The sequence below is a fragment of the Rhinatrema bivittatum genome, chromosome 9 (assembly GCF_901001135.1).
Source record: "Rhinatrema bivittatum chromosome 9, aRhiBiv1.1, whole genome shotgun sequence".
NCBI lineage: Eukaryota > Metazoa > Chordata > Amphibia > Gymnophiona > Rhinatrematidae > Rhinatrema > Rhinatrema bivittatum.
This window is the reverse complement of record NC_042623.1, coordinates 138,760,487-138,785,358: the sequence shown is the minus strand read 5'-3', so window position 1 is coordinate 138,785,358 and position 24,872 is coordinate 138,760,487. Positions and strand designations below refer to the sequence as shown.

Below are 24,872 nucleotides of genomic sequence, written 5' to 3'. Positions count from 1 at the left end.
CTTCTACCCTTTCCTCCTCCTGTGTGTATCTGTCCGGCAGTCCCTATTTATTTATTATTTATTTATTTATTTAAGGAATTTTTATATACCGGGGTCCGTAAGAAACATCACCTCGGTTTACATTCAAACATAGAGCTTTACAATATAACATAATAACTGTATGAATGTAAGACTAATTATAACTTTGTAAAAAAAAAAAATAAATAAAAATAAAAAATAAAGAAAATCAATATAAGAGTGTCTGTAGAAATATTCTGAAAATATTACTACTCCCTTCCCCCTTCCCCAGCAGCGGAGGAATGGGCTGAGCTGTTTCTCGGAGCGCCGACTCATCTGCCCTTTCCTCCTCCCCTTTGTGACACCCAGCACGTAGCGCAGAGCTCTATGGTCCACACATGTGCGGTAGAGCTGCTCTCTACTGCGCATTTGCGGTCCATCGGTCAGAGCCCATTTATATTGTAGATAGCGTGTGTTGCTTTTACGTCCAACAGATGGCGCTGTTTTTTCAAAAAAGCATGTTTTTACCTGTCACAGGTGTGACATCTATATAATATAGGTATATAAAAACACACGCGTATTCGAATGCAACATTTACATTTTTATTTATATAGATAAACACAATATTAAAACCCCTATATGGCCATGTTTCACCAGTCTCCTGTCTATTTCAAAGGGAAATTTTAAAATTTTTTTGTGGAAAAACCCAACTAAACAAGATATAAAGAAAGGCAAAAATGACTCCTTTCAATGAAGTATACCACTTAGCTGTTAGTGTTTTTAGTTTCTTTCCTCTAGAGGTCATCTTATCAGTGCTGAGTGAAATAGATTAAATGAGCAATCGAACTAGAAAGTACTTTAGTCTACCTCTATGGGAGGTACTCGTTTTTTTAAAGAAAACCTAACTTGTATCTTTTCATGAAACAGTAAATGAACAGTTATGCACTGAAGCAACAGAATAATGGAATTCGTAAACTGTAGTGTGTTAATCCTTTTGTGAATGTTGGATATGTACACCGATGTGTTTTGGGAATGTTGATAATGTACACCGACGTGATATCTTCGATGAACGCCGGTATATAAAAGCTGTTAAATATGTGTGGGAAGTACATTTTTTAAATGATATAAAGGAAAAAATTTAAAATTATGTATAATCATGTACACTGATATACAAAACATCTTAACCATCTTGTTCATGGCCTCTCCAATTCATTCTAATGCCCCTGAAGTTTCAGTCCAAATCACTTAAACTGCAGCCGCAAACATTGAAAACCCAACTGGAAATATTTATTTTCATATTTTAACAGTGTTCTGAATATTAATACTAAAGAAATTTTCAAAGATTTTGTCATTTAATAGTGGAAGTGTCATCAAATAAATGCATCATGTGGAAATTATTCTTTAATCCATTATTCTTGTAATACTTGATGGAGTATACTGCAAACATATATCTAACACAGCAAAGGGTTTAACGTGTTGCCTGGAGAAAGCTTATTTTCTTTTATGCCTTTAACATAAAAATAGGAGGACCCTTGAGACTCAGTGATGCACTGTAATGTCAAATATGGTAATTTTGTTCTGTCACTTTCACTGAAGCATTTTTCAAATAAAAAGGCATTGTAAATACAATAGTTTACTGTATGAAAGTATTCTCATCATGGACATCTCTTCATACTTTTACTTACTGTCCCTGAAGAGTACAGCATGTGGTGTAAAAAAACAAAAAAAAACCCGAAGCACAAAAGAAGCCTAACGTTCAAACCTATCTGCAGTAGAGCATTTCCACATGTAAGTGGATGTATGGAGATTTATGCTAGCATTTTATAGCTTCTGCTGCAGTATACAAAATACCATGCAGTTCTGCTCCACAAGTATACATGCATGTTTCCAATGCAAGAAAACATATGTTTATAAAACAGGTTAAGAAAGTATATATGCATATATTCAAGGTGCATAAAAAAAATATGTATGTATAATAACCCCAATTTATATGTGGAGGCAGGTATTTTATAAAGTATGCATGTATACCATTTTTTTTTTTAAATACTTGCATGCATATTTGAAATCATCAGTTCTCCGACACCTCTGCCAATTTGCCCAAACCTCCCACCCAACTGTGCCCAATGGACACATTTGATTTCACTTGTACCAGTCAATTAGCAAGTGTAAAAGTGTATGAATAAGTTTGGTAATGTAATCAATCTTATCAGACAATGTGTATATCTCTTTCAAATAGCAATTACGGCCTGTACTTCTGAATCCCGCCCCTACCCTGACTCTGGTTTCTGTTGCTAAAATGTATAGGTGAAATGGAAAATATATTTCTAATCATAATGTATATAAAATAGCATATACACTCATACATGCTATTTTTATGCAGGGAAACCCTTTTGAAAATGTATTCAGCATGTTCCTGCCTTATATATAGGATGATTGAATGTGTGCTTAGGATTTAAAGGATGTATACACTCACATACCTCCACCTGTCATACTGGTGCTACTTCCCACTACCAGAGCAGAGTATTCCAGTTTGGCCTTTTGTCAACCTCTAGTCTTTATGAAATGCCTTACAGTAGGGGCAGCTCAGCTTTGTCATCAGGGAATACAATTCTACTCCTATCTGGACAATTGGTATCTCACCACAAACTCAAGGGATGAAGCACTCTTCTCTCCATAAGAACATAAGGAATTGCCATACTGGGTCAGACCAAGGATCCATCTAGCCCAACATCCTGTTTCCAATAGTGACCAATCCAGGTTACAAGTACCTGGCAAATATCCAAACACTAAGTAAATCCTGTGCTACTGATGCTAGTAAAAGCAGTGGCTATTCTCTAAGACAACTTGATTAATAGCAGTTGATGGACTTCTCCTCCATGAACTTATCCAAACCTTTTCTAAACCTAGTTACACTAACTGCACTAACATCCTCTGATAAATTCTAGAGCTTAATTGTGTATTGAGTGAAAAATAATTTTCTCCAATTAGTTTTAAATGTGCTACTTGCTAACTTCATGGAGTGCCCCCAGTCCTTGTATTATCCAAGTAAATAACTGATTCACATTTACCCGTTCTAGACCTCTCATGATTTTAAAGACTTCTATCATATCCCCTCTCAGCAGTCTCTTCTCCAAGCTGAACAGCCCTAACCTCTTTAGCCTTTCCTCATAGGGGAGCTGTTACATCTCTTAGACTGCTTAGGTTTCCTGATCATCTTCAAGAAATCAAGCATGGAGCCCATTCAGAGACTCAAATTTCAATGGGACTTGGAAAAACTTGATACAGGAAAGAGCATTCCTGCCTTCCGACTGAGCGAGCACCATGACATCACTCATCCGCAATCTTCTCTGTCCTCCATTCTTGTCCACCAAAGAGCCCTGGTGGCCATCTATGTGGTTCCGTTGACCTGTCTTCACATCCACTGTCTCTAGTAGGGTCCATGTACCCAGTAAGATTAACTAACTCAACCGCTGTTGTCTCAAGTGCAAATCACAGCAACCATGAAACAGGAGTTATGGTGGTGGCTACACCCACAAGTTCCGAAGGAAAGAACCCCTCTTTGTTCGCTCCCCTATCAAGTGGTTCTGTCGATTGGATGCCTGCACCAAAGGGTGGGGAATGCACACTGGAACCTTTTGAAAACAAGATGTGGACTTTTCAAGAGAGCTACTATCAAGTCAGTCTTCTAGAGTTGAGAGTAATCAGATATGCTCTATCAACCTTTGTGCATCTTCATCAAGGAATGAGTATCCTGATTCTAACAGACAAATGGGTTGCAATGTTTTAAATCAACAAATTAAAGAGAAACAGGCTCATGTCCTCTCTACCGGGAAGCCCTAAAGATATGGAATTGGGTGGAAAGAAATTAAGCTACTGTACAGACCACCTGTCTGCTATGCATCCACAGTGCAATGGCAGATTGACTCAGCAGAGGTTTTGATCACAGTAGTCTATACTGCAGTCAGTGGCTGATGAATTATTCAGTTTATGAGGCTACCATTGGTGGACCTATTTGCAACTAAATGAATTTTTCTCAGTTCTAACAAGCAATCGCAGATTAGATTAAAAGCTTTCCTCCTCAATTGGGGACAAAGCCTCATGTATGCTTTGCCACTCTTCCCCTTTATTGCCAGAACCATGCACAAAGTTCTTCAGGGTCATGCTCATCTGATCCTCATAGCGCTGGCGAAGCCTAGACAGATCTGGTACACACATCTCATACAACTTTCCAGCAGTCTCCCATACTTCTGAGACTGGACCCTGAGTTGCTAACTCAGGAAGATGGGACATTGTACCATCCCAGCCTTTCAGCCCTCAGCCTCCCAGCTTGGATGTAAAGTGTTCAGTGATTGCTTACCTCTGCTTACCTACAGAGATTTTAGACATACTAGTCTCATCTAGAAAACCATCAGCTAGAAGAAACTATGCCTTCAAATGGAATAACTTCTTCAAATGGTGTCAACAAAACATTTTGGACCCATTTTCTTGCGCCCTTAGCACCTGCTGAAATACTTGCGCCACCTTTTATGATTTGGGCTTTGCCACCTCTTTGGTGCAAGTGCTTCTTAGCACTATATCTGCTCACCATACTCAAGTAGATAACAAACCACTCTCTACTCATCCTTTGATATCTTGTTTCAAGAAAGATCTATGGCATGTCATGCCCCTGGTACAAAAGCCACCTGTTTCGTGGGACCCAAATGTGATCCTTTCCAAACTAATGAAGCCTCCCTTTGAGCCATTGAGGCCGGCTTCTCTAAAGAACTTGACATGGAAGGAGATGTTCCTCGTCATACTGACATCAGCTAGGAGAGTCAGAGAACTCATTCACTATCCTCTGTACATGCAATTCTTCTACAATGTTCTATGTATTCACATGAAGTTTTTGCCAAAGGTTGTCTCAGCTTTTCATATCAATCAGTCCATCATGTTGCCTTCCCTCTTTCCTATGCCCCATGCAAAAGGGCTTTAGAATAGCACCTCCAACTAATTATCTGATTCGATTCCAATAGGCTAGGACCTGCACTTGCTAAGCATACTTTGTCTAACTGGTTGGCTGAAGGCATTCATCACAGCAACACCTCAGCAGGACTGCAAGTTGGAGTCTGTAAAGGCTCATCAAATCCCACTGCCGCTCCTTGCGATCTTGGGCAAGTCACTTTACCCTCCTTGCCTCAGGTACAAAATTAGATAGTAAGTCCTCCGGGTATAGGGAAATACCTATAGTAACTGAATGTAAACCACTTTGAAGTGCCAAAAAATGAAATAATCAAATTAAAAAAAATAAATTAAAATCAAGTGAGAGCTATGGCTGCTTCCATTGCTCATCTTCAAAAAGTACCTATTGAAGATATCTGCAAAACTGCAACTCGGTCTTCCATTCATAATTTGACATCCTATAACTATCTTGATAACCTCCAAAGAATGTGTGGCACAGAAATGAGCAATCAAAGCTTTTTCTCTTGGTATGCTTTATTTACAGTGCAAATAAATTTTGTTTGACATTCACAATTCTCAGTAATTCGAACTCAAACAGGTCAGCTATCTTGAAGGGCTGCCTTTCTTTTTTTACTCATAGTCCACGAGCTGTTCTCTCCTAGAGTCTGGGGCTCTGTCAGCTATCATCTCAGCCCACATTATATCTCTGGTCCAGAAGAGATTGCCTGTACCCAGCATTCCATGTCTTAATGTATTTGTAGTCCCTGGGTATATATTGTGTCACAGACTGACAGTAAATTTGGACAAGCAGTCATGCAGAATCTTGTCTTGCTGTAGTCCACTCTCCATGGTGACAGCTAGGTTGCTGCAACCGTCAGCTTTGGATTCCCCACATCTTAAGACTAATTCAGCCTGTTTATCAATGGAAAAAGCAAGTTTGCTTACTGCAAATGGTGTTTTCTATAAATTGGATAAATTAGCCATGGAATATCCATGTGCCTTCCCAGAGAGTCGATTGCATAGCTAGATTAGCTCTGGCATAGATTGAGGAGACTTGCAAGGCAACACCCATGCAAGAATTCTCGCATTTGCTCAGTAGCTTGGAGAGATGAGTCCTTTTGATGCCATTGAATGACATCACCTGCTATCTACAGAAAACACTGTTTACAGTAAAGAAATTTGCTTTAATTCACTTTAGTTTAATAACAATTAAGCTTTTTGGTCTTTCTTTATAGTTTGTCTTTGTCCTTGTTTATTCTGATGACCTTTCTTATTCTGTCTAGTTTTGTGACTAGTTTTGTCTCATTTTTGGCCCCTAGAGTTTGTGTTCCAGAGGACAAAATGAGGAACAATGTGTGTTGGGGGGGGGGGGGGGTGTTGAGAGAAAGTAGTAGGAATTGGCTGAAAGTGGGGTAGAACTGTGCAGAATAAAAATAGAGATGTGCATTGTTTTGTTTTATCGGTTTGGGCTTCTTTTTCGGGCCCTTGTGGGAAAACTCTTTTTTTTCCCACGCTTCTTTTTGTTTTCCATGGGTCCTGATTTTCGTGTTAGCACGCACTAACGGGAGTTAGCACGCACTAACACAAACTACAAATTTTTACAAAATTTTGGAAAAATTCAGTTTTTTGGCGTCCCCGAACCATGACGAATTAGACAATTTCGTTGAAATTGTCTAATTTGTGAAAAACAAATGCACATGTCTACCAGGAATAGTTAATATTGTAATGTCAATATCAAGCAATTGTTTGCTGTTTCCAGCCCGCTTATTAGGGAATATGGCCATATCAACAAAAACTACTCTTAAATAGTTGTGCCAAACATGTTATCTATGTTCACAATATCTCTAGCAAGAGAAATTCAGGTTAGTGTTCAGAGGAGAATCAGCAGAGCAGTGTGAGAAACTTGCATGGCATCCACTCATACTTTGACTCTATTCCTTTTTCCATGCCTCAAACTTACAAATAAGAATTCATAATTTATTTTTCCTTAAGCTTGCATAGTGTTTTGTTTTTTTTTGTTTTAACTTGATTTGATATTGAAAACTATGGGGTGATACTTTATTTTGCACTATACTTGTCTTTTGTCTCTAGGATGATATGCAAATCAGAGTTTTCAATTACAATACTTTGGAGAGAGTTCATATGTTCGAAGCACATTCGGATTATATTCGGTGTATTGCTGTACATCCAACACAACCCTTCATCCTTACTAGCAGTGGTAAGAAGCTTTTCTGAATTGGTTTAGTTTTGTAAACAAATATTATCAAAGCGCGGTCACAATATGTATCAGATCAGAGGTCTATTACAATTATATTTTGATCCGGCAATTGTTTCTGTTATGTATTGCCACAGGTAACCACCTGCGCTCATGAACTCTGTCAGTTCTCCATGAGACACAGCCCAGATCCAGCCTCTTGCAGTAAAAAAAAAATAAACCCCAAAAAACCCCACATACACTTATTTAGAGCCCCCGGTTCCTGTGGCAGAATTTTTCAAGATTCTGTGGCAAGAGTTAAATTCTGTGGCTGATGTTTGAAAATTCTACAGTAATTGTGGCAGATTTCTATATTTCACAGATTCATACAAATTATGCAAAAAATTTATATTTAAGCTATATTTAAAATTTACCAATTGTAAAAACATGTTACAACTTAACTGTAAAAAGTCACTTAGTTTTGAATTGAAATACAATGCAACCATTATTTTCTGAGAGAATTCTCATCTTTCTGAGTATATGAGCTTATATATGCTGAAAATGCCCTCAGCATCAGCAGTTTGTCAGGGAGAATGGATGTGCTTGCTGGATCTAAAAAATGTGTATGCCCACATTCCTATTCACCCTTCATTGTAGGCTCTGTCGCTCCTTCAAAGTGGATTCAACCCATTACCAATACAAAGTGCTGTCGTTTGGCCTCTCAGCTGTCCCAAGAGTCTTCACCAAGTACTTTGCAGTGATGGTGGCCCACCTGCAACGTCAGGGAATACTGATCTTCTATCTGGCTCATCATGTCACCCTCAAGGGAGGCTATATTACAAAGTTGCCGACTATTCAACTGTTACAGAATCTTGGATTCCTCTTCAATTTCTAGAGGTTCAATTATAGAAACATAACAGTGATGGCAGAAAAGGACCAAATGGTCCATACAAATGGTAGTTTGTGCTGTGCCGTGTAGGTTATCCCATGCTTGTCTGTTTCCCAGACCATAAAAGTCAGGGCCCTCACTGGTTGCGTTTGAATCCAATTCCCTGTAACCCTCATGCATATCAGTTTCCCTCACTAGCCCTCATTGGTTGCTATTGAGTCCACTTCCCTGTTATGCCTTGCCAAAGCACCCCCCCCCCTTTTTTTTTGGGTAACACTTGCCTCCGGGGCATTCCACTCAAAATCAATTGAATTGGATACAGGAGGGGAAGAAACAGGACGCTTTATTTAAAGTAACCAATATGGGATATTTTGATTGCAAGCCCATCACTTCATTCCTTACCGAGCATCTGCAGGGTTTGAGCCAACAGAATTGGCAACTCATCTTTGTGAAGAAAAAAATCTGAGTAGAGTCCAATGTGGCTCCCAATCGGGTGCGATTTCTCCCTCTTCCAGAGGTGAGAGAGCCAATTCTCCATCAGAATCTCCAACGTATCATGATCCACATCCAGGGATAGCTTCCCTACAGCGTTTGCCCACCATGGCTGAGAAATGGGAGGCCTGAGCATGTGACCCCTACTTAGTAGATTGCTTCGCCTTTGGTGCAGACCCCTGCAGAAAGGTCTGCAGGCCCTGGAAAAAGTTCCCACAGGAGAAGGAAGATGGATCTATCTTGGGGCCCATAGGCCCAAACCTAGCCCTCTCTGACCTTTCTTCCGGGGATGCCTCTGCCATCGAGAACAAGGAGGGAAAAGAACTGAGCATTGCCTCGCCTCACATTCTGTTCTCCTCTCGAGACATCAGAGGCCAAGGGGATGTCCCAACATCAGCAAAATCTCTAGAAGCCAACTCTCCTTGAGCATTTAGACAGCATTGACACAGGCGTAGAGAGAGCGAAGGCTGGAGTGCCCTCGGATGGCAAGCCTCACAGGTAGCAAGGCACTTAGACTTGTTCCTCCCTGGTGCCTAGCTCTCCTGAACTTCAGTTACAAATGGCCTCTTGCACGCGCATCTCCAAGGATGTGCGCAAATACACGCTCATGTCCAGATCACGATCGTACGTGCACAAATATGTGCACAAGTCTGGGTCACAGCCGAACATGCACCCATGCAAAAAACGCATTCAATTTGGGCCGCGGCTGTACACACACTTGTGCACTCGCGTCAAGAAACTGCCACACGGCGAAAATGCGCGCACATGTCTATGTGCTGCCGTGGCTTACCACACAGCTGACCAAAGCCTGCCTGCATGCACGTTCAGAGTGTTTAGGCCTGGATCTGCAATAACCGGACCCAGAAATCTCCAAAAGCTTGAAGAGCTTTTTTTTTTTTTTTTTAATAGCTCAGGCCTCTTAACCGGCCAAGAATACCTGGAGACTGAGAGGCAGCAACCCCTGCTTCATTAAATAAGTTTTGAGCATAAGCAAAATGAAATCAGAAGAAAACTTCTGCAAATTACCTGGAACATGAGCCAGAAACTCCTCCTCAATGTTAAAGCCTCTCTACGCCTCCGTGGGACGGAACCGCTGGTGATAACTGAAGAGATTCCCTTGTCTCTCCTGCTGATGCAACCAACACTTAGGGAATTGAAAATGGCCACCATTCCCATGCTGACAGGCAAAGCCTCAGGCTCCAGTCAGGCACTGGGCTCCCCTGAAGTGCCTTCCCCACCAGGGATGCACACCAGACACAGACTATTTAGTCATGACTGCAAATCTGCACAAGAACGGCACTGACAGACGCACGCCATTACCACATGGCCCAAGCAATGCTCTGCTAATGCTCCCCTGATTACCTGAGCTCAGGAAACACCCGCGTGACCAGCTCTGCAGCAGCGATCAAGGCTTCGACTGACTGGCACAGCTATTCATTGCAAGGAAATATTGTTATGCTCCCCATTCACTGTTGCTTTTATTTATTTATTTAAGCAAGCTTTTTTTTTTTTTTTTTAAGCATCTACTGTTGTCATTTGTCCTGGTACAAAGGACAGAAATACTATACTTCCCTATGCAGAGGAACCAATACTGTCTCATGGGGGATGAGGGATCTGGACCACCAGATGCGCACCCCCACGGAATCTCAGAGCGAGATGCCATCAAGGGTCACCAACCTTCTGCTTGTCCACCTCAAACCAAGGGGATGGCCTCACCAGAACTTAACAAACCCTGGAAAGAACTGGAGATCTTTTTCTGCTATTTTTTTTTTTTTTTTTTTTATAAACTCAAGACTGTAGGTTCTATGCCATCAGCCATCTGCTGAAGACCGAGAAATACTGAGCAACTGCAGGAGGCACACTAGGTTATGTAGCATTGTCAGTAAAACTTTCTCTTTATCTGCTAGCAGGAAGGCAAAACCCAGGAGTCTGGACTGATTTGGGTATATACAGGAAAGAGAATAAGGGAGGTAAATAAATGGTATGCTTTTGCAGAGCACAGTTTCTATACAAGAGACACATGATATATTCCTAATATTGGTTTAGTAGCTGCACATTGTGTATCCATGGTGCTTCGAATGGTTTTTGCATTCTCTGACACAGATTTTTAATGTGAATGAAGATTTTTTTCCGTCTAGCAGGGCATATTTAACAGCATGAAAATAAACATAAATGGCATTGAAAGCAAGAATGGTATAATTAGCGCTTAAATAATTATTATAATTTTTCAGATGACATGCTTATCAAGCTGTGGGACTGGGATAAGAAGTGGACATGTTCTCAGGTATTTGAGGGACACACCCATTATGTTATGCAGATTGTCATAAACCCCAAGGATAACAACCAGTTTGCCAGTGCCTCTCTGGACAGAACTATCAAGGTAATGTATAAAGTTTGAAACTATTAGATATTAAATGTATTTCACGTCATATAGTTTATTTTATTTGTTCCTTTATTTTCAATAAATATATAAATATGATGTCCATGCGTTTTGGTTTTTTTGGGGGGTTTTTTTGTATTGCCCCTTAGTTTTTCATAGTTGATCTTCTGCATTTTTATCTCCTTGCCAAATCTGAAAATCTTTTGATATGAACCTTGAGGGGGTTTATATTGGGATAAAAATTTACCTGCAACATATGGCATTTTCATTTTGAGGGGGATTGGGAGTATTGTGTGAGCAGTGATCCAAGCACATCATTCAGTTCTTTTTGCAAGATTTCCCTCAACTCTGAAAATCTCCTTAGTTTCATAATCCTCTGTAATTGCAGGTCTGGTTTCCCCAATAGGTAGAATAGAAGCGTGGGCCTTTAGCTGGCCAGTTTCATCAATTGTACTTCTTGACCATAAGGTTTACATGCCTTCTCCCTAGTCCAATCACAAAAGTAGATTACTTTCAAGATGTGGAGGGAGAATAGAAAGCTTTCTCATACCTACATCTGTCATTTATGTTCAGGGTGTAATTACTGCCTAAAGTGAAAATCTCTACTTCTGCTATGCTTTTGGCAATGTCGGAGCTTTGGCGCACTGGATAAGATAATTACTGCTAGATTTTTCTGTATATTCAGCCCAAAAGCCTACATTGCCTTAGGCATTCTAGGGCTAAAACAGTATCCCTGGAATTGTAAATATCTTTAAGCCCAGTAGGAAATCACAAACTTGCTACTGTCAGTCTTAGTGCAAGATACTGTATATATATATTTACAATTGGACTGAATATCCTCTTTCAGGTGTGGCAGCTTGGATCTTCTTCACCTAACTTCACTTTAGAAGGCCATGAAAAAGGAGTGAATTGTATTGATTACTATAGTGGAGGTGACAAACCTTACCTCATTTCTGGAGCAGATGATCGCTTGGTTAAAATATGGGACTATCAGGTACAATATGAAATCATTATGGTCCTTGGAGTAATTTCGGCTACACTAACCCAGTTTTCCCCCAACAAACTATAAAGCTAAAATAGATTGTATAGACTCTCAAATGGAACAAATACTTTTTGAGTTATTTTCTTAATGGCTTAGCGGTCTCCAAGAGAATCTCCCCAGCAGAGCCAATAGTTTAGTTGTGTGTTCCCTCAGAGGTTCCCCTATGGACTCCAGAGGGATTAGAGGGCAGCTGGATTTGTGGATTTAGAAGCATTTACCAAGATGTTGGCAAAACAAAGTATTTGTTTATCTACCTTTGTGGGTGTATAGCACTCTCTTCTATCCTCAAACAGAATTTCAACATCAGTGACAGGGTGCAGCTGAAATGGCTTTATTTTTTTTTTTAACTTTTATTATAATTGTTTGTGTATCAAAACAACATCCTGAAATGAAGACTACTTCAAAAACAATCAACAAATTACTGTGTTTTAAGAGCTCCTCCACACCAAACAAAGCTCAGTGTAATCTATATATACATATCATTATGTAGGTCAATAAACATGATATACAATTATTTTAAAAAATGAGCACCACTCAGAAACCATTCATTGGAAAATTGTTAAAAATTAAAAATAAAAAAAAAAGTTTAATGTATGCTGATGACAGTTTAATGGAAGACCTCAGTAGATGTTTAATTGAGAGAGGATGCCATTTGATTAGAGATCCTGCCTCAGTACTCTGTTTAGACAGGATTTGTGGAAGGCATAAAGGGGGGTGGGGAGTGAACATGGGTTTTGAAATGCTTTTTTAGCGCAGCACTTCAGCTCAAGTGACTCAGAGCCAGGTTGAAGTGCTCCTCGTGGCTGAATGTCATTAAAATGCTTAAACATGTTCCCAGAGTGGCTCAGGTGAAATTCTCAGATAATGGGGCTATTTCACATTGGGGCTTTTTGGCTGAGATTCGAAAGTTGAAATGGGAAAGATTTTTATAATGCTGCACATCTTGTTTCCAGTCTCAAACTCTAAAAGCTATTATGATACAGATTTCTGCTTCTTTTCATTTTCTTCAGTGAACTCTGAATCAAATAAAATTTTACTTACCAGACTCTATCTGAAAGTTTTAACAATGAGAATTTTATTGAAATAAAAAGAAACTGTGCTGTTAGGAAATGAAAGATAAGAGCTCTTATAAATAAAATATTATGCTAAATGACTTTTGTGCTTAGCCTTGGATAATATTCCAGTGTATATCATCAGGGTGGAAAATGTCCAGGTGCCTAAAAATTAATTTCTGGTTCTGGCCTGGGTTTAGAACAGAAGAGAGCTACCTCTCCTCTGATAGGCCTGAGATGAGCTGCTGCAGCCTGGGGCTTCATCTTCTTTTCTCAGGCAAAAGGCTGGAGGTGGGAAGAGAGACTTCAGGAGTAAAGAATAAAACATTTTGAAACATAAAGTAAATACAAATAGATGACAAAACAAATTGAAAACAAGCAAAAGAAAATATCAAACTAATAAAATAAACATAAAGCAAAAAACAAAAAAAAAAAAAAAAAAAAAGCAAAGATGAGAAATGAGCAAAAATGCAAAAACAAATCTGAAATATAAACAAAACAAGAAAAACATTGTTGCCCTAGTTCAAAAATGTTTTTTTGACTAGCATCCAATTTTTCAAATTATTTTTCTTCCGCTGTACAGTTTGCCTGGATCCTTTTTATCATCAAAATATTGTTTGAGATGATTAAAGTATTCCATGGGCATTACCTTTATAAGTCTGTTTTTGAATTAAATCACATTTGAATTCTGAAATTGTCCAGGAATTGTCATCTACTGGGTAGAGAAATGAATTAGAAGAGAGTTCCCGGGGCTTGTCAGTTCAGATGCTGTTCTCACTCTGACCTATATCACAGGGAGGTTAAGTAGCTGTCCAACTCTGTACAGAATCTAATTGGGTGGTGGTAATAAGAACAGTGCAACAATGTTTCTTTTCGATGCCACCTCTGAAACGTCTGCAGATGAAGGACCAAAACTGATATGTAGACTCTTTATCTTAGAGATAGATGGTTTGTTTTTGGAACATTATAACTGTGAAATACATTGGATGAGAGATGATTGCCGGTAAATTTGTTACTCAAGTTACAGATAATTCAAAATACCACAGCAAGAATAATTACTGGAAGTACTAGAAGAACTTCTGTGAAGCCATTGTTATTTGGCTTACACTGGCTCCCAGTGAACATGTGCTGTAAATTTAAAGTTTTATTGCTTACCTTTAAAAGCTTGAATGGCTCTTGTGCTCTAGATCTGAAAGGGAAATTTAAAATAGTATGAGGCTAATAGGAATTTGTGATCAAAAAAAGGCTATTCTTTTGAATTACCGAGTGTTGAAACTTTTCATAGGAAGTGATTGCAAAACCGCTCGTTTGCAGCAGGGATTCCAGCATTATGGAACTTACTTCCCCTGGGTCTAAAGGAAGAGAAGGATGGTTCAGAATTTCGTAAAAACTTGAAAACATGGCTTATGACAGTGGCTTTTAATGACTAGTTTAATCATGATGGCAGTGATAAGATGCAGATTGGTAACTGGCCCTCTCCTTGACGTTTTGATGTCATATAGTTCAGTATGTCGCGCTCTGCTGGATTATTAGAGTAAAATATAATTGTTTTATGATTAGTTTTTTAAATTGTGATGATTATTTTGTTTTAAATTTATCTTGTAAATCGCTTTGTCTGGAAGGCGATTCATAAATGATTTAAAATAAATATAAATACAAATTATTGTTCTTGATTTTTGTCATCTGCTCTTAATTTTTTTGTGAAGGGTGTATTTGTAAAAGCAGTTGCTTTCTTTTTCAGAATAAAACTTGTGTACAGACTCTGGAGGGACATGCTCAGAATGTATCCTGTGTCAGTTTCCACCCTGAGCTGCCTATCATTATCACAGGCTCTGAAGATGGTAATTTTCCCTTATATAATGCTTAATAATGCGTGGTCTGTTTTTGTAATTTTTAAAATGTATTTATTTATAATCCGCTCAAAGCAACAAGCTCTTAGAGCGGATTACAGCAAGGGATTAAAACGTATATAGAGGTTAAAATACACTAAGGGCCAGATTTTTAAACCTTCACGCGGGCGTAGATTTGTGCGCGCAACCCGGCGTGCAGAAATCTACGCCCGATTTTATAACATGCGCATGTAGCCGCACTCATGTAATAAAATCCGGGGTTGGCGCACGCAAGGGGATGCACACTTGTGCACCTTACGCGCGCCGAGCCCTAGGGGAGCCCCGATGGCTTTACCTATTCCCTCCGCGCCCCCCCCCCCCCCGACCTTTGCTGGCGAAGTTGCGCCTGCCTCTGGGCAGGCGTAGGTTGCGCGCGCCGGCACGACCGTTGTGCTGGAGGCCTCGGCCCCGGCTTGGCCACTCCCTGCCCAGTTTTTCAAGCCCCGGGGCATACGCGCGTCGCCGGGCCTATGCAAAATAGGCTCGGCGCGCGCAGGAGCAGGTTTTCGGGGTTACGGGCGTAATATATGCGCGTAACCCTTTGAAAATCCCCCCTAAATATTGTAATACAAAAAATAGCCAAGACAAACATTTAACATGAAATAATAAAACAGAAATGTGATATCTCAGATCGAATGTCGGGATATAAAAATAAATAAATAAATAAATAAATGAAAATAGCACCGCATGAAATTAAGTCAGTGTAAATACAAATGAAATGATGAGGCTAAACTCATTATAAAACATTGCTAAACAAGATAAGGGAAGATATGCTTAATTATATAAATGAGCCAAGTCCAGTTCATCTTTCAGCTCTTGAAGAAGCCATTCCACTTCACTGATCCCATAATACAGAACATTTTTTTAGTAGCTTGATGACAAGCTTTAAAAGAAAGAGCTATTAGTAAGGACTTCCCAGCAGATCATAATTTCTGAGAAGGACAATATGCAGATAACAATTCCTTTAAATATTTAGGTCAGTCCTTTTGCAGTGCCTTAACATAGAAACATGACTGCAGAAAAAGACCTTATGGCCCATCCAGTCTGCTAATCCATCCAATTAATTTAGCATTATAATTCTCATCACCTACTTAGAGATCCCCTGTATTTATCCCATGCTTTCTTGAATTCAAATACTGTTTTTGTCTCAATCAGTTGCATTGTGAGACTGTTCCACACATCCACTACCCTCTCTTAAAAGACCAGTACCAATACCTTGAATTCAACCCCAAAACCTACTAGGAGTCAGTTCCTTCAACAACAAAAAAAAAATCACATTTACAACCAATGGATCAACTTGCAGCTAAGTTCTGAATCAGCTGCAATAGACACAGCCGACTTTTAGGAGCACAACATTAGAGTAATCCAACGAGTTTAAAACTAACACTTGGACTACAGTATGGATCTAGGACCCTGACAGAGCATATTTAAGTCTGCACACCAAATGTAGCTTGAGGCACCAAAAATGGATTCAACAACATCCTAAATCATGTACTTTCGGCAGAAATGGGTAAATCTCTCTCTTCAGCTGAAGGCCCTGCAAATCAGCAAGCATAATATATTGTGAGAGGCGTCCTGCCGCTGGAAGTCTAAACTCTCACTGGAATTCAACTGAAATAGCATTACTGTATCCATGATCACTTCCTTGCAGTTTTAAAGCAGCAGAACAAGCACACATCATTAGAGGTAATAAGTATTATCACTAAGATTGGGAGGGGGGGATGCTAGAGGACCAGTTCTAAAATGGCTGCATAATTCTTTTCTTCATGCCTCCCATGGCCTATTTATGTCTCCCCATTATTTTGGTGGAACACTAATGTACAGTTTGTTCTCACCTGGCTTCCATTGCGATTTCTGTTTTTGGCTCAATTGCTCGAGGGAGCCTTGAGTTTGCTAGCCTGCATTATGGCGCCAAGGCCTGTTCCCTGCTGGAAGCATTGCCCAGATCCCCTGGAGTGCAATTGCTGTGCTGAGAGTCTGAAGCAGCGAGTTTGCTGGCCTGTTGGGCAACGTGGAAGCCTTCCAAGATGACATGCTGCTTGTGTGTGGTCCCAGATTTACCGGGATCCATCATCATCATCAGTTCCTTGGAGTATGGAACTCCATGCCCTTGGAGTTAAGGTTACAAAGAGAAAACAAAACCTTTAGAAAAAATTTAAAAACCTGGCTCTTTAAACAAGCTTTTCAAAAAGAGAAGGGAGAATAGAAACCAGGGAAGTGCAAGGTATGAATAACTGAACACCAACACACGGCAGTAATCACTAAGTGTGTAGTTTTTGTAGTTGATAGTACATCACTAAAGGATAAGTTACAATTATAAAGCTAGTTTTGTACTCTAAACAGATAGAGAGACCTGGACATGATTTATCACATTTAACAATTAATATTGATAACAAACTTTGTTACTGAACCTTATGGCACCTGTGTAATCTGACAGATTTTAGCATCATTAATATTATGTGCCTTATTGTAAACCATTGTGACGGTGCCTATCTTAACGACGGTATAGAAAAGATTTAAATAAATAAATCAGTAAAACTGTAGCAACACATTTGTTGTCCTGCAGTGAGAAGGCCTTCCCCACCCCCACCCCCATTCTCATCCCAGTCTTCCTTGTAGAAATGTTTGCAGTCTCAGAAAGTCACACTAATGCAATCCCAAGAAAAGACATGACATGACACTGTTGTGAGCAGTCTATGGGGCAAAAGCTTCCTTGCCTGCAGACAGGCCACCAACATTGCCACTTCCCTCTGTGGTACTGAAAGCAAACAAAAACATTCTCTAATAGAGAATAAGACCAAGAGTCAAGGACTGTGATGCAAAATTTATCAGTTCTTCCTAAATTTCCAATTTTTCCACTTACCATCAGAGAAAAAAGGAAAAACCATTCCAAAATTTGTCCTTTTTTCCAGAGCTGTGCACATCATTTTGCAGCCTCATTACAACTCATTGCCTATCCCCTCACCAAATACAGAATAACTGACCACAAATTAGAAAGAGAAACATAAAGCAAAAGCTGAACTGGTAACCCCAAGAAGCCAGACTCTGCTTGCAGTATAGCACCAGAAAAATATTGAAATATTCAGCTGCACATTTCCCAAACATGACACAGAAAAATCAAATTCTTCACACTTCCCATCTCTGAGAAACAGAAACAGCACCTTGCTTTCCTACCCTCCTGGACCCCAGCTGTCTTGCTCTCCAACCCTTTCTCCTCTCCCAGACCTCCTAGTCCTCTCTCCCCTCCCAGCCAGACTCATTTGCAGTGCAATAATGCAAAAACAATTACCATTCTTCATAAAATAAAATCATGAAATATGTCATATTAGTAAAACTAATAAAAACTAGTTCAAAAAGGATGACAAATAGCATCTTAAAAGTAAGAATAAAACCAAATTGAAACATTTCCAAAAAATGAATAAAATATTTTAAAAACAGCAGATAAATCAAATACCCAATAATTAAAACTAATAAGAAGAAAAAATGTTCCCATTTCCATACCTGGGTATGTTTGTTTTCCAGTCACCCTGAGATTGCCCTGGATTAATGGAGGGGAGGCAGGAGAGGAGGGAACACACACAAACTTTCTCCTCTCTCATATACGACACACGTTCATTCACACTCATGTACCCTTCTAACCTCTCCTTTTCACTCCCTCTCCTACTTCCCCACTCCCCCTTTCCTTCCTTTTCACTTCTGTCAACCAACCCCTTTCCCTCACCTCCTGTCTCACCACCATCCCCCTTCCCTTTCTCTCCTCCTTCCCATCTTGCCACTCTCATTCTCTTTTCTTCCCTTTACTTCCCTCATTCATAACCCTTCCCTCTTAGTCACAACCTGCCATATGACTTGCCCATCTCCCAGTGGTCCTAGTCTTCTTCCTGTTGGCCAGGTACAGGAAGCCTGCTGGGAGGTCATCATTTGGGCCACCGCTAGGCATCTAGTGCCTAGCTTCCTTTTTCTTGAACACATGCTAACTCCCTCTCTCTCATAAGCACATGCTCTCAAACACAAGCATACACACAGGCTCTCACATAAACACTCCCTCTCTCTCATACACACATACTCCCTTTCTCTTATGTACACATGCTTGCACAAATGCCTCTCTCTCTCATATGCACAGGCTCCCTGTCTCTCATACTCATGCTTCTTATCTCTCACACACACACTTGCACTCCCTCTCACCCAGGCCTCTTCCTCTAATGGAATCTGAAGGGAAGGGTCCCATGGCTGCCTCCTTACTCAGGCTCCGCACGGCCCAGGTTTTGATTGCCAGAAGGTTGAGGTGTGCCATGCGGCCCGCAGCCTATAAATTGATTTTGACCGCTGTTGGGTTGGGGTTTGCCGGTGGTCCGATGGACCGGTCCTTTTCTTTGGTGCTAGTGAGTTTGGGACGCCAGCTGCCCAACAGACCAGTTCTTTGCCATTGCAAAAGGATGCCTCTGCTCCTCCTAAAGCATGCGGTCTGACAGCACTTTTCTGTCTTCCTTCCGAATAGGGCCCAGCCATGTGACATGAGATTTCATCTGGGCCTGCTTTTGCAGCAGAGCTTGGAGTTTTCAGGAGAGTTTCCAGGCGCTGAAAAAAAACATACAAAAAAGGACTCAAAGGGGCCCCCTGCCCCTCCTCTTCTCTATGCCACTGTGGTCATTAGAACCCAAAGGCTCAACTTAAGTGTTGGTGGCCGTACAAGTGAAGACTCCTTTCAAGTCTCTCTACCTTAGGTGCCTCAGCTGCCGCCTGTTGGGACCTTAGGCTGTACTTACACAACCCAAGTGACAGCAACTCCGCAAGTGGCTCCAAACTCACATCTGATTGTAACACTTGAGGCTCAGGATGCTCTATCATCTTTGCGTAATGGCAAGTCTCATGATGAGGCCAGTTTCTCTTTATTGTTTTATAAAACATTCTCTGACTTTTACTTCCAGGTTAGCAGCTTTGTATAAGGTATTTTGACCAGAAGCTGTCTTTCTTGTTCTTCTCTGTTGGTCTCTATTTCTGTTATAAATAAGAAGGGAAAAAACCCTATTGAATGCAGTTCTTATAGACCATCTCCCTTCTAAATTATGACTGTTTCTAGCTAAGGTTTTGGTGTGTTGGGCAGAATGGGTTTTGCCTTTGTTAGTACATAGAGATCAAACTGGTTTTATTAGGAGTAGACAAGGGGTGGAGATAACATCAGATGCACATTGGATTTATTGCATTTTGTGCAGAGTTCAGAGGGTGAAGCTTTGTTAATCTCTTATCTCATTTACATAAGTCATAATTCCATGAAATATCTAGGGATTATCATTTTTGACTGACTGGAGAAACATTTAGTATTTGAATTATTTACCTAGCAAAGTTCAAAATATTCTTAAAGTATGGAGACGCATGCAATTTTTTTGATTTGGCAGTAAGGTTACTATCGAAGTGAATATTCTTCCTAGGTTTATATTTGATTGATATGCTGCCTACCTGTGTCCTTGACATCTTTAAGAAATTTTAAAAAATCAGTCTCATGTTTTATATGGCAAGTAAAAAAATCTAGAGTTGGCTTTCATGATTTAGTCCAGGCAGAGGGATATAAAGAGGGCCTTGAGCTTCCTGATTTTAGAGTTTATCATTGGGCTAGGCTGTTGAAGAGTATTGCATTCTGGATAAATGATTTTCTGGAAAAGCATTGGATTCCGATGGAAAGGGAATTTGCTCCTGGAAAAAATGTTGCCATTCCTCTCTGGGCCTCTTCTAGGTCGAAAAAATGTCTTCGTATAACTTATTTCTCCAATCTTGGATGTTTGGTACTGTGTGTCAACTACTAGGATGCTCTCTTCCTTTCCTTCTCTTTCTTCACATTAAAATAACCCTGAATTTTCTTCTCATTTTTATAATTTCACTGTATGGTCCTCAGGTGACCTTAGTAGAGGGGTCGGCTGTTTGGCAATAATTCCTTTTTGTCTATTCAAGCTATTCAGGAGTGAAGCAGTCTACCTAACCCTCCAGTGTTCCAATATTTACAGCATAAGGGGTGGACCATGCAAGCTTTTATAAAGTCAAAATATTGCAAGGGATTAACTACCTATGGAAAAAGTGCTCCTCAATGCTTTTAAAAACACAGCTTAATTTCTATTTATAAATTGTTGATTGTGGCTGAATCTAAAGCACTTGATGCCCTCAAGGAAGTGCGGAATAAGAATTGGGGATAATATTATTGGAAGAGGACTGGAAGGTAGTTTATCTTAGGCTATGTAAAGGGAACTCTATTAACACATCTATTCAAGAGTCTGGATACAATTTTTTTTTTCATTGATACTGTACTCCTGTGAATTTACATAAGATGGTGTTTAAAAGGGACCCATTTTGTTGGAGGTTTGTGGGTAGAGGTTCCTTTTTACATGTCTGGTGAGTGTGCCCCATTGTTATAGCATTTTGCTCAGAAGTGATTTTATGGATTTATAAGATTGGATCCTGCAATTATGCTTTTAGGACTTAATTTTGAGGTCTCATTATGTTATTTCTGCCAGGCCCCCTACATTAATCCTTCCAAACCTTCTATTTCCCTTTAGTTTGAAAATGTATGGTATTTCTATGCTATGGAGCTGTTGACTCAACAAGTGAAGGATTCTTATCCTGACGTTGCTAGAATTTGGAAGCCTTTTCTAGACTCTGCGGGGTACAGGAGGAATGGATCCAGTTTAAGTGCACTTGTGGTTCCTGCTAATCTTTATTTTTGGCATTTTCCCCTTCTGTTTTTCGTACCCATATAGCTATGGGAAAAGGTGTAGTTATTTCCTGCAGTGCTGCCGATGATTATGTGTAAAACATCACCCGCAGCGCTGCCGGGACATAACCCAGCCCACACTTCTCCCCTTTCCTATTTGAATTGTACCACCACAATGCACCGGTGTCACGTGCGGTAGGGTGTTATCGCACGCAATAAGTCCACATCATGGTTTGATGAATGACCCTGATAGAATGGAAAAATGAAATTAAACCTCACCAAGAGAAGACACAGGAGAATCAGTAAGTACATAGGTGCATATTTTGAAGTCTCTGGCTGGTACTGTTGCAAGATCATTGAAGCATTGCAAACTAATTACAAAATTATAATTGCTTGATAAGAATTGTATTTTCTTGTTTTATTCATTTTTAATCATTGATATTTTTCACCTTTTTAAAAAAAAACTTAACTAATTCCTTCAGCTCTACCCTTCAACCTCTGGGTTAAATATGGGTTGCATCATCTTAATAAAATGTATGCAATGAATTTCTTTTATAAGACAACACTGGTGACAGAGAAAAGATAACCTTACAATATTTAAGGATATATAACATTTGAGTACATGTGATTATAAGGGCATTTTATTTGCAGGTACTGTCCGTATTTGGCATTCAAGCACATATCGGCTAGAAAGTACACTGAATTATGGCATGGAGCGGGTGTGGTGTGTAGCCAGTCTGAGAGGATCCAATAATGTGGCTTTGGGATATGATGAGGGCAGCATAATCGTCAAGGTTCGTAATCCTTTATGAAACTAAATTTGTTGGCAGATGGCCTCTTGTTATTGGGATCTGACTGTAATGCTAAGGCAGTAGTCTCAGTTCTGTAGATGAAAGGAAAGAGGAGAATGGTGTTGGGTTATTGACTGAGATATGCCTGTGTGTGCATCCAAGAACATAAGCAGATGCAGTGAGAGGCCTTAGGCTAGTGATGAGGAAAGGATTAGTTTATCCAAACAGAAATCCAGCATGCAAGATTTACTGTTTGACATGAGGCTTTCCGTCTGTGTGAACACATTCCAAAGTGAAAATTGCAGTGACTGCAATTCAGAGTTATGTAGTACTTTTATGACTGGCTCATATTTCAAATATCACTTCCCAGTTCATCTGTAGATCCATGAGTATGGGTACAGTTATTCCTGGGTAGGAGCCATTAACCACAACCATGTTCCAGAGAATAAGTAGATACTCGCTTTGGGCCACTATTGTATCTCTTTATCAAACTGTTACATCTGGGTATAACAGCTACTTCAAAGCATCTCCTTAAATTTGAGTCTTGGTGACTTCCTTAATAGAACGAGCTGACAGGAGGGAATGAGGAGAGCCTTCACATTTCTTGTCAGTGTTGTGACCTTGCTTAGGAGTTTTAGTATTAATTGGCTTGGTGGATGGTATCTTTCTGTTTATTCCCGAACCTGGATTTGTCTGCTCTGTCATGTAGGCGTCAGTTGCTGAGCTGCTGTTGCACTTATCTGACCTTTGTTCTGCTTCTCACAGAATCCTGTTTTTCTTTCATAGCTTGGTCGAGAAGAGCCTGCTATGTCCATGGATGCTAATGGAAAAATAATTTGGGCTAAACATTCTGAAGTTCAGCAGGCCAACCTAAAAGCGATGGGAGATGCTGAAATCAAGGATGGAGAAAGACTGCCATTGGCAGTGAAAGATATGGGAAGCTGTGAGATATATCCTCAGACCATTCAGCACAACCCAAATGGACGGTAATAAGCATTATAAACCTCTAGAAAGAGAGAATTTCAACAATAAAAAATTGCTAGCTGATACACTCAGGGTACCTATTGCTATGTCTCAGTCAAAATGAGTAATTTTCTTTAAAAGAGAATTTTAAAAAGAGTTTGGATTTCATATTTGGATAGTAAAAGGTTCAAAAGATGACAAACATATTTCTTAGAGTCCAGTTAGACGAATTCAGAACAAGTGGGTTTTGCACCTCTACCAGCAGGTGGAAATGGAGCAAACAGATGTCACAGTATATATACCACTGCAGCGACATCAGCCTGCCAGTATTCTACATCTCCAGCAGATTGTGGGCATGCATCTCCACACTGGGGATTGCTTCAATTTGAAAAGAACAAATAAGGAAAACTAATTCGCCCTGCTGTCCTGCAGCGATACCAAATGGTCCCTCCCCCAGCTGAGAATTCCTGAGATGATTTCCATGGTCCCTCAGAGGTGTGCCTTGGTCCAGTAGCTGGTTTTCAGCCGCTGTGGCCTTAAGTGTTTAAACAGCTGAAAGGCAGCAGGTGCAGGAAGCTGAGTGTAGTGGGGACAGCTCATGCCCTCAGCCCCACAGCCGGAGACCGTCTATGTACTCAGCCAGGTAAGGCTGAGCTCAGGCAAGTTCCAAAATAAATAAATAGCGCTGGCACAAGTCAGTGTGCACTCCAGGCTGAGATGCCCCAATAAGATAGGCAAAGAGAAAGTCACTTAGGCGCCTATATCTAAGAAACCTATTTGACCTGCAGCATGCTCATTGGCGACCAGAGGCGTGTCTAACTTTTTATTTTTTATTTTTTTTAAAGATGTCCAAAAATTAGGCGTTCCTAGGATAGGCACCATAAAAACATAAGCGCACAGCAACACTCAATATAATACAGAGACAGAGAAAGGAAGGTTTTTTTGTGTACGGCTTCCTCCTTCCCCTGGTCTCCATGCTTGGCACGCCATTCCAACATTGGGGTCCGCTCTGTAGGAGGTCAAGGGACATGGGCAGCCTGGTGGGTTAAGCAGCCTTTGTAGGCTAGTCCCCGCTCTGAAGCTTTTTCGCGCGCTTTCTTTAGGATGCTCTCTACAGGATTGTTGGTTTGGTGTGTACGTCTGGCTATGTGTCCAAGTTGTGCATCCAGTTTTTGAACGCTTAGGCGGGCCTAGTAGTCTGTGCATCCAAGTTAAGCGGCGCCTTAAGTGGCCGTCTGCTTACCTGTATGCGCAAGTTGAATGTTGCTGTGTGCTTACGTTTTTATGGTGCCTATCCTAGGGACGCCTAATTTTTGGACATCTTTAAAAAAAAAAATAAATAAAAAGTTAGACACGCCTCTTGTCGCCAATCAGCGTGCTGCCGGTCAAATAGGTGCCTATATCTAAGAAACCTAAGTGACTTTCTCTTTGCCAATCTTATTCGGGCATCTCAGCCTGGAGTACACACCGACTTGTGCCACTGCTATTTAAAGGCTCAGGGAGATTTATCTTCCTCTGACTTCACTAAGCCTGGTTCTTCCCAGC

At 40.3% G+C, this 24,872-nt stretch overlaps 1 protein-coding gene across 1 annotated transcript in view; it reads left to right on the top strand.

The window, feature by feature from the left end:
- The window catches only part of COPB2 (coatomer protein complex subunit beta 2), a 125,782-nt gene that overhangs the window by 25,258 nt on the left and 75,652 nt on the right, over positions 1 to 24,872 (top strand). Inside the window, exons 4-9 of the mRNA XM_029616068.1 lie at positions 7,027 to 7,153; positions 10,742 to 10,890; positions 11,738 to 11,884; positions 14,726 to 14,825; positions 22,225 to 22,367; positions 23,151 to 23,350. Of these exons, the coding sequence (XP_029471928.1) occupies positions 7,027 to 7,153; positions 10,742 to 10,890; positions 11,738 to 11,884; positions 14,726 to 14,825; positions 22,225 to 22,367; positions 23,151 to 23,350 (866 nt within the window). The remainder of the gene's footprint in view (positions 1 to 7,026; positions 7,154 to 10,741; positions 10,891 to 11,737; positions 11,885 to 14,725; positions 14,826 to 22,224; positions 22,368 to 23,150; positions 23,351 to 24,872) is intronic.